The 16,719-nt window shown below is 44.0% G+C and overlaps 1 protein-coding gene and 1 long non-coding RNA gene across 2 annotated transcripts; both read left to right on the top strand.

Moving 5' to 3' along the window:
- Window positions 1-96: 96 nt before the first annotated feature.
- LOC110520214 (putative methyltransferase DDB_G0268948) lies at window positions 97-7,209 on the top strand. The gene is made up of 7 exons (XM_021597375.2): window positions 97-230; window positions 705-926; window positions 1,706-1,866; window positions 2,505-2,718; window positions 3,013-3,113; window positions 6,510-6,647; window positions 6,846-7,209. Exons 2-7 carry the CDS (start codon window positions 816-818, stop codon window positions 6,934-6,936), a joined length of 816 nt encoding a protein of 271 aa, XP_021453050.2. The 5' UTR covers window positions 97-230; window positions 705-815; the 3' UTR covers window positions 6,937-7,209.
- A 2,751-nt stretch (window positions 7,210-9,960) lies between these two features.
- On the top strand, window positions 9,961-12,701 carry LOC110520218. The gene is made up of 3 exons (XR_002472959.2): window positions 9,961-11,366; window positions 11,559-11,662; window positions 12,263-12,701. It is a non-coding gene; the product is annotated as an uncharacterized LOC110520218 (long non-coding RNA).
- Window positions 12,702-16,719: the final 4,018 nt, after the last annotated feature.

Raw genomic sequence — 16,719 nt, 5'->3', positions numbered from 1 at the left:
AGACATCTCCAATGTTATACACGCTCTGGGTCAGCAAGGGTTTACAATAGGTTAAATATTCTGGACAGTCAAGAGTTAACACTGAGGCCCCAGCATGCATATGGCTATTTGGACAATCTGGGCACACTTCCGGTAAAACTGTGAGAGGGACCTGGCAACTTTGCTTACGTGGAATTTTCAGCTGAGAGAGAAACACATATGGCTTTACAAGCTCCATTGCATTTTGGAAGGTGATTTTGTTATATATGACATTACAATTGAATATGACTTCATTGCAAACTTTCAGAAGACTATTTAAACGTTTCTGTACGTGTTCTTGTTTTTTGTTATTGTTCAGGAAACTGTTCTGTTCGATAACCTAATCCCTGCATCATGGGATCCAGTCTAGTTTCACAACTTTTGTCTTAAATGCACAATCTAACTGAATGCGGTACCTGCATAAGACATAAGACATACTGTAAGACACTATGACATGTTTTAAACCACTAGTCTATCTATGGGCATGTCATTATTGTTGCCCTTATCGGACGTTATCGTTCCACACATCACAGACAAATCAACAAGTTATTTTATCTTAGCAGCCCAGGTGTCATAGAATCTCTTTAAACCTCTCCTCGATGTGACTGAGTGACTACTACCAGTAGCCTCCTCTGTCCTACTCCTTATGTACAGTATCTCTCCTCCTTCCATGTAATGATTGACAGATCCTAGTGAAGGAGCAGATCAGTCTCTGTGTCTGTGTCTCTGTGTCTCTGCTGAGTCACTGCAAGCTGGAAGGAGCACTAGGCTAGCTGCGCAGACGACAGCAGAGCACCATGACCTACCGGCTGTTTGAGGAGAAACACCATGCCTCCATCTACCAGAGGTACCGCTTTGTACCCCCAGAGGAGATCAGAGACATCATCCTGCATTACCTGGAAAGGAAGGTGAGACCAGAGTTTAATAAACAGTACATATCAAAAGTTTGGACAAACCAACCCATTCAAGGGTTTTTCTTTATTTTTAATATTTTCTACATTGTAGAATAATAGTGAAAACATCAAAACTATGAAATAACACATATGGAATCATGTAGTAACCAAAAAAGTGTTAAACAAATCAATATATGTTTTATATATCTGAGATTCTTCAAAGTAGCCACCCTTTGCACACTCTTGGCATTCTCTCAAACAGCTTCATGAGGTAGTCACCTGGAATGCATTTACATTAACAGGTGTGCCTAGTTAAAAGTTAATTTGTAAAAATTATTTCCTTCTTAATGTGTTTGAGCAAATCAGTTGTGTTGTGACAAGGTAGGTGTGGTATACATTTGCACTCCATATGTGGGAACTCCTTCAAGACTGTTGGAAAAGCATTCCAGGTGAAGCTGGATGAGAGAATGCCAAGAGTGAGCAAAGCTGTCATCAAGGCAAAAGGTGGCAACTTTGAAGAATACAAAATATATTTTGATGTATTTAACCATTTTTTGGTTACTGCATGATACCATATGTGTTATTTCAGAGTTTTGATGTCTTCACTAATATTCTACAATGTAGAAAATAGTAAAAATAAAGAAAAACCCTTGAACGAGTTAGTGTGTCCAAACTTTTAACTGGTACTGTACATTATCTGTATTGATCATCACATTTACACTATCACTAGCTATCACTCTCCTTTAGTGAAGGCTAGTTAAATAGTGTCTCACTAGTGTCTCACTGCTCTTCAGAAAGTCCAGCCTCATGCCCTAGCTGTGGACCTGGGATGTGGGACGGGGCAGAACTCACGCCTGATGGCCCCACACTTCCAGGAAGTGGTGGGCATCGACATCAGCGAGTGCCAACTGGAGGAGGCCAGGGCAGTGGCAGGGTTCAACAACATCACCTACAGGTATTTGAATGTGTGTATGTGTGTGTTTAACCTTGCTATCCTTTTGAGGTCCAAAATTCCTCACAAGGATAGTAAAACAAGAAAAATGTGATAAGTGGGGAAAATTTTTCCATTCCTCATACATTAAGAAAAATTGCTATTTTAGAGTTTGGTTAGGGTTTAGGGAGTGTTTCTTTTTGTATTGGTGTCAAACCTTGGGTTGCATGGGTATATTGCACCTCTGACCAGTCTGGAGAAAGTGGGAGGACATGAGAGGCCGAGAGCTCTGAGGGGTCACCCACAACAATTCAAAAGCAGGAGGAAGACAATCATAAAACAACCTGGGAGTAAAAGTTTTAACCTTAAACCAAATCTCATATAAAATTAGGGTTAGGGTTAGGAGTTAGGGTAAGGTTTAGTTAGGGGTTGGGGTTAAGGGTTAGGGTTTAGGGATAATAGGAATTTGAATGGGACAAAATGTAAAACCAACGTGTATGTTGTTTAAAAAGAAACAGTGATGACAATCTGCAGAGACGGTCAATTACACTCAGCACAAAGGTCAGCAGTAGCTTCCCACTTTCAATAGGCCCCTAGTTAATATGTTAGTTTATGTAGAAATCCTCAATGTTTGGTGCTGTGTCTTAATACTTACTATACAGGAAAGGGACAGCTGAAGAGCTGCCGTTTCCGGATGCTTCTGTGGACCTACTGACTGCAGCCTCAGCGGCCCATTGGTTTGACCAGCAGCGGTTCCTCTTGGAGGCAGGTCGGGTCCTGAAGCCTTGCGGCTGCATGGCTCTGCTTGGCTTTGCTGATAACTTCAGACTCCATTACGGCTCATGTGGGGACAGACTCACTGACATCTGTGATGAGGTGAAAAACACAGAACTAGAAGGACTTTTATGTGGACAAACCAATGCTACTTAATTGGTTTAGTGTGTCATATGTTTATTTTCATTGGGTACTAAGTACAATTGTTGTTTTCATGTACAGCATGCTTACAAAATGTTTGTTTGCTGCCCTATTGAGACATTTCAATTCTGAAAAAAAGTTTAATTTCCATGGGCTCACCTGTATGATACAATAGACCCTCACAATTCTTTGTTTGATATAAGTACCACGTTTGCTGACTGTTTCCTGACTGAGATTTGACTTTGCTATCCCCAGTTCAAGAAGGTGCTGTTACCATACACCAGCACACAGGTAGCAGTGGCCAACACCAAACTACAGGAGCTTTACACTGCTATCCCCTTCCCTGACAAAGAGAGGTAACTCATACAGCCTCTGTGAGAACCCAGTAGAACAGCCTGTTACACATTAAAACATTTCTCATGGTGTGACTTTGACCCTGTGTCTCTGAGTTTCTATTTAAGAATTAAATATATACACTGCTCAAATAAATAAAGGAAACACTAAAATAACACATCCTAGATCTGAATGAATGAAATATTCTTATTAAATACTTTTTTTCTTTACATAGTTGAATGTGCTGACAACAAAATCACACAAAAATGATCAATGGAAATCAAATTTAGCAACCCATGGAGGTTTGGATTTGGAGTCACACTCAAAATTAAAGTGGAAAACAACACTACAGGCTGATCCAACTTTGATGTAATGTCCTTAAAACAAGTCAAAATTTGGCTCAGTAGTGTGTGTGGCCTCATCGTGCCTGTATGACCTCCCTACAACGCCTGGGCATGCTCCTGATGAGGTGGCGGATGGTCTCCTGAGGGATCTCCTCCCAGACCTGGACTAAAGCATCCGCCAACTCCTGGACAGTCTGTGGTGCAACGTGGTGTTGGTGGATGGTGCGAGACATGATGTCCCAGATGTGCTCAATTGGATTCAGGTCTGGGGAACGGGCGGGCCAGTCCATAGCATCAATGCCTTCCTCTTGCAGGAACTGCTGACACACTCCAGCCACATGAGGTCTAGCATTGTCTTGCATTAGGAGGAACCCAGGGCCAACCGCACCAGCATATGGTCTCACAAGGGGTCTGAGGATCTCATCTCGGTACCTAATGGCAGTCAGGCTACCTCTGGCGAGCACATGGAGGGCTGTGCAGCCCCCCAAAGAAATGCCACCCCACACCATGACTGACCCACCGCCAAACCGGTCATGCTGGAGGATGTTGCAGGCAGCAGAACGTTCTCCACTGTCACGTCTGTCACATGTGCTCAGCGTGAACCTGCTTTCATCTGTGAAGAGCACAGGGCGCCAGTGGCGAATTTGCCAATCTTGGTGTTCTCTGGCAAATGCCAAACGTCCTGCACGGTGTTGGGCTGTAAGCACAACCCCCACCTGTGGATGTCGGGCCCTCATACCACCCTCATGGAGTCGGTGTCTGACCGTTTGAGCAGACACATGCACATTTGTGGCCTGCTGGAGGTCATTTTGCAGGACTCTGGCAGTGCTCCACCTGCTCCTCCTTGCACAAAGGCGGAGGTAGCGGTCCTGCTGCTGAGTTGTTGCCCTCCTACGGTCTCCTCCACGTCTCCTGATGTACTGGCCTGTCTCCTGGTAGCGCCTCCATGCTCTGGACACTACGCTGACAGACACAGCAAACCTTCTTGCCACAGCTCGCATTGATGTCCCATCCTGGATGAGCTGCACTACCTGAGCCACTTGTGTGGGTTGTAGACTCCGTCTCTTGCTACCACTAGAGTGAAAGCACCGCCAGCATTCAAAAGTGACCAAAACATCAGCCAGGAAGCATAGGAACTGAGAAGTGGAATGTGGTCACCACCTGCAGAACCACTCCTTTATTGGGGGTGTCTTGCTAAATGCCTATAATTTCCACCTGTTGTCTATTCCATTTGCACAACAGCAAGTGAAATTTATTGTCAATCAGTGTTGCTTCCTAAGAGGACAGTTTGATTTCACAGAAGTGTGATTGACTTGTTACATTGTGTTGTTTAAGTGTTCCCTTTATTTTTTTGAGCAGTGTATATTCTATTATATAAAGTGTAAAGTGTAAAGTGACTATGCATCAAGGATATTTAATAATATGATTAAAAATAAAGAACAGAGTAGCAGCAGCATATGATGAGTGTAAAAGTGTGTGTGTTTGTGATGCCGGTATGCGTGTGTGTGTGCTTGCATGCGTATGTAGTGTATATACAGTGCCTTGCGAAAGTATTCGCCCCCTTGAACTTTGCGACCTTTTGCCACATTTCAGGCTTCAAACATAAATATATAAAACTGTATTTTTTTGTGAAGAATCAACAACAAGTGGGACACAATCATGAAGTGGAACGACATTTATTGGATATTTCAAACTTTTTTAACAAATCAAAAACTGAAAAATTGGGCGTGCAAAATTATTCAGCCCCCTTAAGTTAATACTTTGTAGCGCCACCTTTTGCTGCGATTACAGCTGTAAGTCGCTTGGGGTATGTCTCTGTCAGTTTTGGTCCTGTATTTGGCTCCATCCATCTTCCCATCAATTTTAACCATCTTCCCTGTCCCTGTCCCTGTCCCTGCTGAAGAAAAGCAGGCCCAAACCATGATGCTGCCACCACCATGTTTGACAGTGGGGATGGTGTGTTCAGGGTGATGAGCTGTGTTGCTTTTACGCCAAACATAACGATTTGCTTTGTTGCCAAAAGTTCAATTTTGGTTTCATCTGACCAGAGCACCTTCTTCCACATGTTTGGTGTGTCTCCCAGGTGGCTTGTGGCAAACTTTAAACAACACTTTTTATGGATATCTTTAAGAAATGGCTTTCTTCTTGCCACTCTTCCATAAAGGCCAGATTTGTGCAATATACGACTGATTGTTGTCCTATGGACAGTCTCCCACCTCAGCTGTAGATCTCTGCAGTTCATCCAGAGTGATCATGGGCCTCTTGGCTGCATCTCTGATCAGTCTTCTCCTTGTATGAGCTGAAAGTTTAGAGGGACGGCCAGGTCTTGGTAGATTTGCAGTGGTCTGATACTCCTTCCATTTCAATATTATCGCTTGCACAGTGCTTCTTGGGATGTTTAAAGCTTGGGAAATATTTTTGTATCCAAATCCGGCTTTAAACTTCTTCACAACAGTATCTCGGACCTGCCTGGTGTGTTCCTTGTTCTTCATGATGCTCTCTGCGCTTTTAACGGACCTCTGAGACTATCACAGTGCAGGTGCATTTATACGGAGACTTGATTACACACAGGTGGATTGTATTTATCATCATTAGTCATTTAGGTCAACATTGGATCATTCAGAGATCCTCACTGAACTTCTGGAGAGAGTTTGCTGCACTGAAAGTGAAGGGGCTGAATAATTTTGCACGCCCAATTTTTCAGTTTTTGATTTGTTAAAAAAGTTTGAAATATCCAATAAATGTTGTTCCACTTCATGATTGTGTCCCACTTGTTGGTGATTCTTCACAAAAAATACAGTTTTATATCTTTATGTTTGAAGCCTGAAATGTGGCAAAAGGTCGCAAAGTTCAAGGGGGCCGAATACTTTCGCAAGGCACTGTATACAAAAGTAATGCACTCACACCTAGTTACTCTCAGGTGGTCAAAATCAAATGTTGTACTCAATAAACTGCAGGAGTATTCAATATAATGACTTACTTGACTTAAACCTCTTGGCCCCCCTGGGTAAATAGGGCATCCACTATGACTCTCCTCTCAATTCAACAGTGTGTGTGTATCTGTTATTATTTCAGGATTGAGTGTATCCCACTGAAGCAGCAGATCTCAGTGAGGAACATAGTGGGCTTCATGGAGTCCTTCTCCATGTACCAGGCCTTCCAGAGGGCCGAGCCTGATGCTGCCAACGCACTGCTGCAGAGAACACTCGACAGGTAACAACCCTGATCAATCAACGGATGAATGAATGACTGAATGGATGGATGAATGGATTATGGGTGAATGAATGAACTAATGAGATTATTTAAAAAATGACTGAACAAAAAAATTAAGAAAGAAATGTCATCCATGTCACTTTTATGGTCCATCCCAAATGGAATTATTTTATCAAATATATTGACGTCATATTGCAGGTTTCTGAAGGAGATGGGAGTCACATCACCAGACACACTCATGGAAGTGACGCTGGAGTATTTCTGTGTTCTGGCGTCTAAACCGGAGTGAACACTCTTTACAGTGTGAATGTGTTTGTGTGTAGACAGATGTGTTTTAAGCTTGTGTTTAGGCTTGTGTCAATCATGTTCAAGCTGATACTAGAAATGTTATTCTGTTCACATAAGATGTCATTGAAGTCCCTTTGGTTTTGTCTCTTCTTTTATATGTTGTAATGTAGAGCAAACTATTCACCTTAGTCACATCATTACCAAAATGCTTGCCACCTTCAGTATCTTCCTTGCCTGAGATTGACAATAAAATGTCTGCAGACACAATTGTAAATGTTGAATATTATTTAACTTCAGGGCCGTATCAAGTGTCTCAGAGTAATATTAGGGGTGTGGATTTTAGGATCGGTTTTGCCTTTTGAAAAATATAACATGGACAACGGGAATCTGATCCTGGTCTGAGACACTTGATACTTAAGCTGCGTTTAGACAGGCAGAACAATTCTGATACTTTTTCACTAATTTGTCTTTTGAGCAATCAGATCAGGTCTGAAAAAGACCTGATGTGAAAAGATCTGATGCGAAAACATCAGAATTAGGCTGCCTGTCTAAACGTAGCCACACTGCCCCAGATGTTCTTTTTTTTTTTTTTTTTTTTTTTTTTTTTGTGTTCAACCAAATTCATAACATTATGCAAACTTAGAGAAGACCTTTAATCGGTTCTTGGACCAGTCCTTCTTGGACCAGTCCTGTTTATGATTAACTCTTTCAATGATCTAGTGGTAGTGCAGCTCAGGATAAAGCCTGTTGTTGTTGATCTATGGCTCAGTGATCAGTTGGAATAAGGTTTTTATCTGAGTCAGGAGACTGAACTCATCAGGCTTTTGTATTTTCCCACATCAATCACAACAAGTAAAACATTTCATAGGAAAACAAGTTTATGATCCTTCCCCCATCCCATCTCCATGGGACTTCTTATTGGTTCTGACACAGCACACAGCTCTCTTTGACCCGATGAGCCCAGCCTCATTCGCAAACACACATTCCCATGAAGCCGCTGCTCCGCCCCTTCCTCTCTCTATCTGGGGCCTGTCTCATACGAGCCTGGCCAAGCACCTAGTGGTTTACCTGGAACTGGCTCTATGAAGAAAGGGAATCTCCTGCGATGAGTGAGGTAGTGTGTGTGTGATCACATTCCTTAATGTAGCTTCCACAACCTAGTGAGAAAGAAAGCTTGCATGAGTTTTAGTAAAATCCGTAAGAGAAACAGATCTCTTTCTGGGCTGGAGAATACCGTTGTATTCGTGTGTTGTTTTCTCCTGTAGTATAGCTCAGTGGCATGGCATGGCCCATCATCTGTTTGAAGGTAAGGAGCATGCTGCCTCCTACTGGAAATACAGAGTCTCAGCTCATTGAAGAGGCCTTGTCCTTCCTGAAGAGAAGGTAGTCGTGACATATACCTGTTACACAGGATACAGACCGTTTGTTTTTCTTAAATCAAATATCATGGAATATGCATGCTCAGATGATATGGTTACAGTCTTCTGTGGACATAAAATATAAACGCATCAAGTAAAGTGTTGGTCCCATGTTTCATGAACTGAAATAAAAGATCCCAGAAATCTTTGATACCCACAAAACGCCTATTTCTCTCAAGTCTTGTGCACAAATTAGTTTACATCCCTGTTAGTGAGCATTTCTCCTTTTCCAAAATAATCCATCCACCTGACCGGTGTGGCATAACAAGAAGCGGATTAAAGAGCATGGTCAGTACACAGGTGCACCTTGTGCTGGGAAAAATATAAATACTCTCTAAAATGTGCCGTTTTGTCACACAACACAATGCCACAGATGTCTCAAGTTTTGAGGGAGTGTGCAATTGGCATGCTGACTGCAGGAATCTCCACCAGAGCTTTTGCCAGAGAATTGAATGTTCATTTCTAAACCATAAGCTGCCTCCAATGTTGTTTTAGAGAATTTGGCAATACGTCCAACTGGCCTCACAATCGCAGACCATGTGTAACCACGCCAGCCCAGGACCTCCACGTCTGGCTTCTTCACCTGCAGCCAACCGGACAGCTGATGAAACTGAGGAGTATTTCCGTCTGTAATAAAGCTCTTTGTGTGGAAAAACTAATTCTAATTGGCTGGGTCTGGCTCCCAAATGGGTGGGCCTCTGCCCTGCAGCCCTTTGACCTGGCAGTACATGTAGGCTGTGGGTCAGGGCACTGTGCTCCTGGCCTCCTCACTTCTCCTCGGTGTTGGGGACCGACGTGAGCCCTGCCCAGCAGGAGGTGGTCCTGGAGCATGTAACCGCCATTAACATCTCTTACAGGTCAGAGTCACCGCCCCTAACATCTCCTACAGGTCAGAGTCACCGCCCCTAACATCTCTTACAGGTCAGAGTCACCGCCCCTAACATCTCTTACAGGTCAGAGGCATTCGCCCCTAACATCTCTTACAGGTCAGAGTCACCGCACATAACATATCATACAGGTCAGAGTCACCACCCCTAACATCTCCTACAGGTCAGAGTCACCGCCCCTAACATCTCCTACAGGTCAGAGTCACCGCCCCTAACATCTCCTACAGATCAGAGTAACCGCCCCCAACATCTCCTACAGGTCAGAGTCACCGCCCCTAACATCTCCTACAGGTCAGAGTCACCGCCCATAACATCTCCTACAGGTCAGAGTCACCGCCCCTGACATCTCTTACAGGTCAGAGTTACCGCCCCTAACATCTCCTGCAGGTCAGAGTCACCGCCCCTAACATCTCTTACAGGTCAGAGTCACCGCCCCTAACATCTCCTACAGGTCAGAGTCACCGCCCCTAACATCTCTTACAGGTCAGAGTCACCGCCCCTAACATCTCCTACAGGTCAGTGCCACCACCTCTAACATCTCCTACAGGTCAGAGTCACCGCCCCTAACATCTCTTACAGGTCAGAGTCACAGCCCCTAACATCTCTTACAGGTCAGAGTCACCGCCCATAACATCTTCTACAGGTCAGAGTCACCGCCCCTAACATCTCCTACAGGTCAGAGTCACCGCCCCCAACATCTCCTACAGGTCAGAGTCACCGCCCCTAACATCTCCTACAGATCAGAGTAACCGCCCCCAACATGTCCTACAGGTCAGAGTCACCGCCACTAACATCTCCTACAGGTCAGAGTCACCGCCCATAACATCTCCTACAGGTCAGAGTCACCGCCCCTGACATCTCTTACAGGTCAGAGTTACCGCCCCTAACATCTCCTGCAGGTCAGAGTCACCGCCCCTAACTTCTCTTACAGGTCAGAGTCACCGCCCCTAACATCTCTTACAGGTCAGAGTCACCGCCCCTAACGTCTCCTACAGGTCTGAGTCACCGCCCCTAACATCTCTTACAGGTCAGAGTCACCGCCCCTAACATCTCCTACAGGTCAGTGCCACCACCCCTAACATCTCCTACAGGTCAGAGTCACCGCCCCTAACATCTCTTACAGGTCAGAGTCACAGCCCCTAACATCTCTTACAGGTCAGAGTTACCGCCCCTAACATCTCCTGCAGGTCAGAGTCACCGCCCCTAACATCTCTTACAGGTCAGAGTCACCGCCCCTAACATCTCTTACAGGTCATGGTCACCGCCCCTAACATCTCTTACAGGTCATAGTCACCGCCCCTAACATCTCCTACAGGTCAGAGTCACCGCCCCTAACATCTCTTACAGGTCAGAGCCACCGCCCCTAACATCTCTTACAGGTCAGAGTCTCCGCCCCTAACATCTCTTACAGGTCAGAGCCAACCCCAGAGGGAAGAGGAGAAAGGTGGACTGGACTGGAGGGTCATGTTTTGTTTTGAGTAACACTAACGTGGACTCAAACTCTCTTTACATTACAGTCATAGAATACAAAAGAGCAGAAACAGATCTGAGACTAGGCTAGCAAATATCTTTACAGATCTGAGACTAGGCTAGCAAATATCTTTACAGATCTGAGACTAGGCTAGCAAATATCTTTACAGATCTGAGACTAGGCTAGCAAATATCTTTACAGATCTGAGACTAGGCTAGCAAATATCTTTACAGATCTGAGACTAGGCTAGCAAATATCTTTACATATCTGAGACTAGGCTAGCAAATATCTTTACAGATCTGAGACTAGGCTAGCAAATTATCTTTACAGATCTGAGACTAGGCTAGCAAATAACTTCAGTATAGCCTGTATTATGTAGCCCTGATTTTTATGTCTCTGGTTTCTTTATAAACAGTGTCCGGCTGCTGATCATTGTGTCTCTCTTGTCTCTGTCTGTCAGACAGTGTCCGGCTGAAGAGCTGCCCTTCGCAGCTCAGTGGAACTGGTGACGGCCATGACTGCCTGACCGGCCGCAGTTCCTCCAAGGAAGCCCATAGGATCCTGCATCCTAAAGGCCGTCTCTATCCGCTCAACTGTACCATGGACATGGAGATCCATCATGGCGACTGCTACCACACACTCAACAGTCCTCAAGGTCTGGACAACTCTAGAGAATTGAATAAAAGTATATTATCCATAAACAGTGGAAATGTACCATTCTAAATACTGTAGAAAACAAAACGCAATGCACATTTTTGATAGATTGACGATGTACAAATTCTCAATGCATACAGTAGATTTGTTGTGTGTTTTTTCAACATAATTTGTCTTTTTTTAATCTCATCAGTTTTATGCTGCCCTCCTGCCCTATCGTAACCTCTGTCTGGGCCCCAACTCTGTGGCTCTCTACAAACAGTCCTACAACTCCATCCCCTACACAGAGAAAGAATGGTGAGGCCTGAGTACCATTGCATCCACTGTTATATCTGCCATTGTTGCTACTGTATTCCCATGTACAATAATTGTTGAATTGATTCTCAATGCTAGCCTCGATTTCCAGGGTTCCTGCAGTAGCCGAGTGATTAACAACAATTGGAAGGATTGCATTGCTAGACTAACTCATTGCTCATTTTGTGTTGAACAGTTGTGTCTAGGCAGGAGTGTGTTTGGATGAACAGCCAGGTCTCATAGACTAGACATAACATAGTAAGCCTACCCTTCCCCTAACCCTAACCTTAACCCTTTCAGCTAACCCTAACCCTAGCCTAGCTAGTGTTAGCAACCTAGCAACCTAGCTAGAATTCGTAACATATCATACATTTTGCAAATGTGTAACTATTGTACGTTTTGTAAATTCGTAACATATAATAAGAAGTGTAATTTGTAACATATCATACGAAATGGGTGATGGACATCCACAAATGAATACATACCATATGAAACGTAACATATCTTACTAAATGGAGCTTCCCAAGATGTACGTACAGAATAATATGAAATGTAAAGGCATCATTTAACGTTACATCTAACATCTCTCTCTGTCCTCTCCAGACTGTTGGCTGTGATGGAGGTGACCTCCCCAGAGACTGAGGTTGTGGTCGGAGTCAGGTATTTCTACCTGCTAGCCTGCAAGCCAGAGGACTAGCTACAGATGACTGAGACTATGATGTTTCCCCTGTGGAAACTTAAATATTTAGTTAGTGATGAACAATTAAGGAAGTTGTTATTACTGTTGTCACGTCCTGACCATAGAGAGCTGTTTATTCTCTATGTTGGTTGGGGCGTGACAGTGACTACGGTGGGTTATCGAGGTGATTAATGATTTATGTTGGCCTGGTATGGTTCCCAATCAGAGGCAGCTGTTTATCGTTGTCTCTGATTGGGGATCATATTTAGGCAGCCATTTTCCCCATTGTGCTTTGTGGGATCTTGACTATGTATAGTTGCCTGTGAGCACTATTGTAGCGTCACGTTTTGTTCTTTTATTGTTTTGCGGTTCACACAGCAATAAAGATGTGGAGCCCAGATCACGCTGCGCTTTGGTCCAGTTATTATGACGATCGTGACAACTGTGTACATTTATATTACTAAAGCTTGCCAATGAGTGGTATCTTATCTAATATAGTTTGTCATTCTGGCTCCAGTTTTACGTACTTCACAAGCAGACAAACACAGCCCGTGATATGAGATGTGTGTGTGTGTGTGTGTGTGTGTGGATAGCATAGGATCCCTCAGAGGAGTGATCTCGAGAGACCAAATGACCCAGTTTGTCACTGAGACAGGAGGACATTGATTCCTTACATTGGGACTCAAAGCAGAGGGAATAGTATATACAGGGAAAAGTACCTAGCATAGCACTTTCAGTCTCTAGAGGTTTTGCTTCATGGATACAAGTTTGTTTAGATGACTTTCCAGCATGGTTTCTCATTTTGTGTGTCTGTGTGAGTGTGTGTGTAAGCCTGCATGTGTGTATCTGTGTGTGTGGTAAGATGTAGAGAGAGTGGATGTCACAGGAGCTTGTCCTAACTGTATGGGCATAGCAGGGGACATCTGTAAAACAATCACAGAAGAAACAGTAAATAACATTACCTTAGGAAAATATGCCTCTCCATACCCCTTGAGTCCATCACAATGTTTGGTAAAATATAGCCAACCAGAACATTCAATAGAAAGTGGGTTCCACTCCTGGAACAAAATAAGCAGCTTGCTGTGCCAGATTTCCACCCCCACAAATCATGGAAAGTGTGTGTGTCTGTGCGTGTGTGTGTTTGTGTGTGATATTGGGCAGGGAACAGCGGGTTGTTTTGCATCCATACTTTCTCTGAATAAGGGGGCCAAACTGGGGCAAAAGAGGGATGAACTCCTATCCCTCAGTCTCACATCACTTCTGGAGCCACTGTCACAACAGGTGATCAGAGTGAGTCCAGACCATCAGAGTGAGTCCAGAAACCATTATACACAGGCAGTTAGAAAAGCCAAGGCTAGCTTTTTCAAGCAGAAATTTGCTTCCTGCAACACTAACTCAAAAACGTTCTGGGACACTGTAAAGTCCATGGAGAATAAAAACATCTCCTCCCAGCTGCCCACTGCACTGAAGATAGGAAACACTGTCACCACTGATAAATCCACCATAATTGAGAATTTCAACAAGCATTTTTCTACGGCTGGCCATGCTTTCCACCTGGCTACTCCTACCCCGGTCAACAGCACTGCACCCCCCACAGCAACTCGCCCAAGCCTTCCCCATTTCTCCTTCTCCCAAATCCAGTCAGCTGATGTTCTGAAAGAGCTGCAAAATCTGGACCCCTACAAATCAGCCGGGCTAGACAATCTGGACCATTTCTTTCTAAAATTATCTGCCGAAATTGTTGCCACCCCTATTACTAGCCTGTTCAACCTCTCTTTCGTGTCGTCTGAGATTCCCAAAGATTGGAAAGCAGCTGCGGTCATCCCCCTCTTCAAAGGGGTGGACACTCTTAACCCAAACTGCTACAGACCTATATCTATCCTACCCTGCCTTTCTAAGGTCTTCGAAAGCCAAGTCAACAAACAGAATACCAACCATTTCGAATCTCACCATTCCTTCTCTGAAATGCAATCTGGTTTCAGAGCTGGTCGTGGGTGCACCTCAGCCACACTCAAGGTCCTAAACGATATCTTAACCGCCATCGATAAGAAACATTACTGTGCAGCCGTATTCATTGATCTGGCCAAGGCGTTCGACTCTGTCAATCACCACATCCTCATCGGCAGACTCGACAGCCTTGGTTTCTCTGATAGAGTTCAGTGTGTCAAATCGGAGGGTCTGCTGTCCGGACCTCTGGCAGTCTCTATGGGGGTGCCACAGGGTTCAATTCTTGGACCGACTCTCTTCTCTGTATACATCAATGATGTCGCTCTTGCTGCTGATGAGTCTCTGATCCACCTCTACGCAGACGACACCATTCTGTATACTTCTGGCCCTTATTTGGACACTGTGTTAACAACCCTCCAGGCAAGCTTCAATGCCATACAACTCTCCTTCCGTGGCCTCCAATTGCTCTTAAATACAAGTAAAACTAAATGCATGCTCTTCAACCGATCGCTGCCTGCACCTGCCCGCCTGTCCAACATCACTACTCTGGACAGCTCTGACTTAGAATACGAGGACAACTACAAATACCTAGGTGTCTGGTTAGACTGTAAACTCTCCTTCCAGACCCACATCAAACATCTCCAATCCAAAGTTAAATCTAGAATTGGCTTCCTATTTCGCAACAAAGCATCCTTCACTCATGCTGCCAAACATACCCTTGTAAAACTAACCATCCTACCAATCCTCGACTTTGGCGATGTCATTTACAAAATAGCCTCCAATACCCTACTCAACAAATTGGATGCAGTCTATCACAGTGTAATCCGTTTTGTCACCAAAGCCCCATATACTACCCACCATTGCGACCTGTACGCTCTCATTGGCTGGCCCTCGCTTCATACTCGTCGCCAAACCCACTGGCTCCATGTCATCTACAAGACCCTGCTAGGTAAAGTCCCCCCTTATCTCAGCTCGCTGGTCACCATAGCATCTCCCACCTGTAGCACACGCTCCAGCAGGTATATAGTCACCCCCAAAACCAATTATTTCTTTGGCCGCCTCTCCTTCCAGTTCTCTGCTGCCAATGACTGGAACGAACTACAAAAATCTCTGAAATTGGAAACACTTATCTCCCTCATTAGCTTTAAGCACCAACTGTCAGAGCAGCTCACAGATTACTGCACCTGTACATAGCCCACCTATAATTTAGCACCAAACAACTACCTCTTTCCCTACTGGACTTATTTTATTTATTTATTTTGCTTCCTTTGCACCCCATTATTTTTATTTCTACTTTGCACATTCTTCCACTGCAAATCTACCATTCCAGTGTTTTACTTGCTATATTGTATTTACTTTGTCACCATGGCCTTTTTTTGCCTTTACCTCCCTTATCTCACCTCATTTGCTCACATCATATATAGACTTGTTTATACTGTATTATTGACTATGTTTGTTTTACTCCATGTGTAACTCTGTGTCGTTGTATGTGTCGAACTGCTTTGCTTTATCTTGGCCAGGTCGCAATTGTAAATGAGAACTTGTTCTCAACTTGCCTACCTGGTTAAATAAAGGTGAAATAAATAAAAAAATTGTCATTGGGGCCTCAGTCTACAGAATAATGCTGACTCATAAGAACAAAAGTATAATAAATCTGACCCCTAGCCTGCTCTGTGGCTGTATATCGTGGAAGGGGATGGCCATTAATCAGACACTGACTTGTCGTGTTGTTTGAGAGAGAGAGCAGACCCTCATTGCACCAAGTCGTATTTGCTTTGTGAGAGGACCAATTGGCTAGTAGCTCTATCATGGAACTGATGATGACATAGAGGGGAAAGCATTGACATCTCATAAACTGCTCAGACCCCAACCAAGGAACATCAAAAGTCGTGCTATAAATTCACAGACAACACAAAGATTCCTTGATGTCCTTCCATATTCCCTCTGTCTACCCAAGGACGCCAGAGGACAAAAATCGGTTAACCACCTAACTGAGGAACTCAATTTAACCTTGCGCAATACCCTAGATGCAGTTGCACCCCTAAAAACTAAAAACATTTCTCATAAGAAACTAGCTCCCTGGTACACAGAAAATACCCGAGCTCTGAAGCAAGCTTCCAGAAAATTGGAACGGAAATGGCGCCACACCAAACTGGAAGTCTTCCGACTAGCTTGGAATGACAGTACCGTGCAGTACCGAAGAGCCCTTACTGCTGCTCGATCATCCTATTTTTCTAACTTAATTGAGGAAAATAAGAACAATCCGAAATTCCTTTTTGATACTGTCGCAAAGTTAACTAAAAAGCAACATTCCCCAAGAGAGGATGGCTTTCACTTTAGCAGTGATAAATTCATGAACTTCTTTGAGGAAAAGATCATGATTATTAGAAAGCAAATTACGGACTCCTTTTTAAACCTGCGTATTCCTTCAAAG

This window comes from Oncorhynchus mykiss, chromosome 3 (genome assembly GCF_013265735.2).
Source record: "Oncorhynchus mykiss isolate Arlee chromosome 3, USDA_OmykA_1.1, whole genome shotgun sequence".
NCBI classification, from domain to species: Eukaryota; Metazoa; Chordata; class Actinopteri; order Salmoniformes; family Salmonidae; genus Oncorhynchus; species Oncorhynchus mykiss.
Note: the sequence above shows the minus strand (reverse complement) of the source record. Positions and strands in the feature narration are given on the sequence as shown.

Bases quoted from the DNA above. Each gene is read 5' to 3' on its own strand.
- LOC110520214 (XM_021597375.2), top strand. From the start codon at position 816: ATGACCTACCGGCTGTTTGAGGAGAAACACCATGCCTCCATCTACCAG. The intron at 1,867-2,504 runs GTATTTGAATGT...CTTACTATACAG, and splicing joins TTCAACAACATCACCTACAG to GAAAGGGACAGCTGAAGAGC. The intron at 2,719-3,012 runs GTGAAAAACACA...TGCTATCCCCAG, and splicing joins TCACTGACATCTGTGATGAG to TTCAAGAAGGTGCTGTTACC.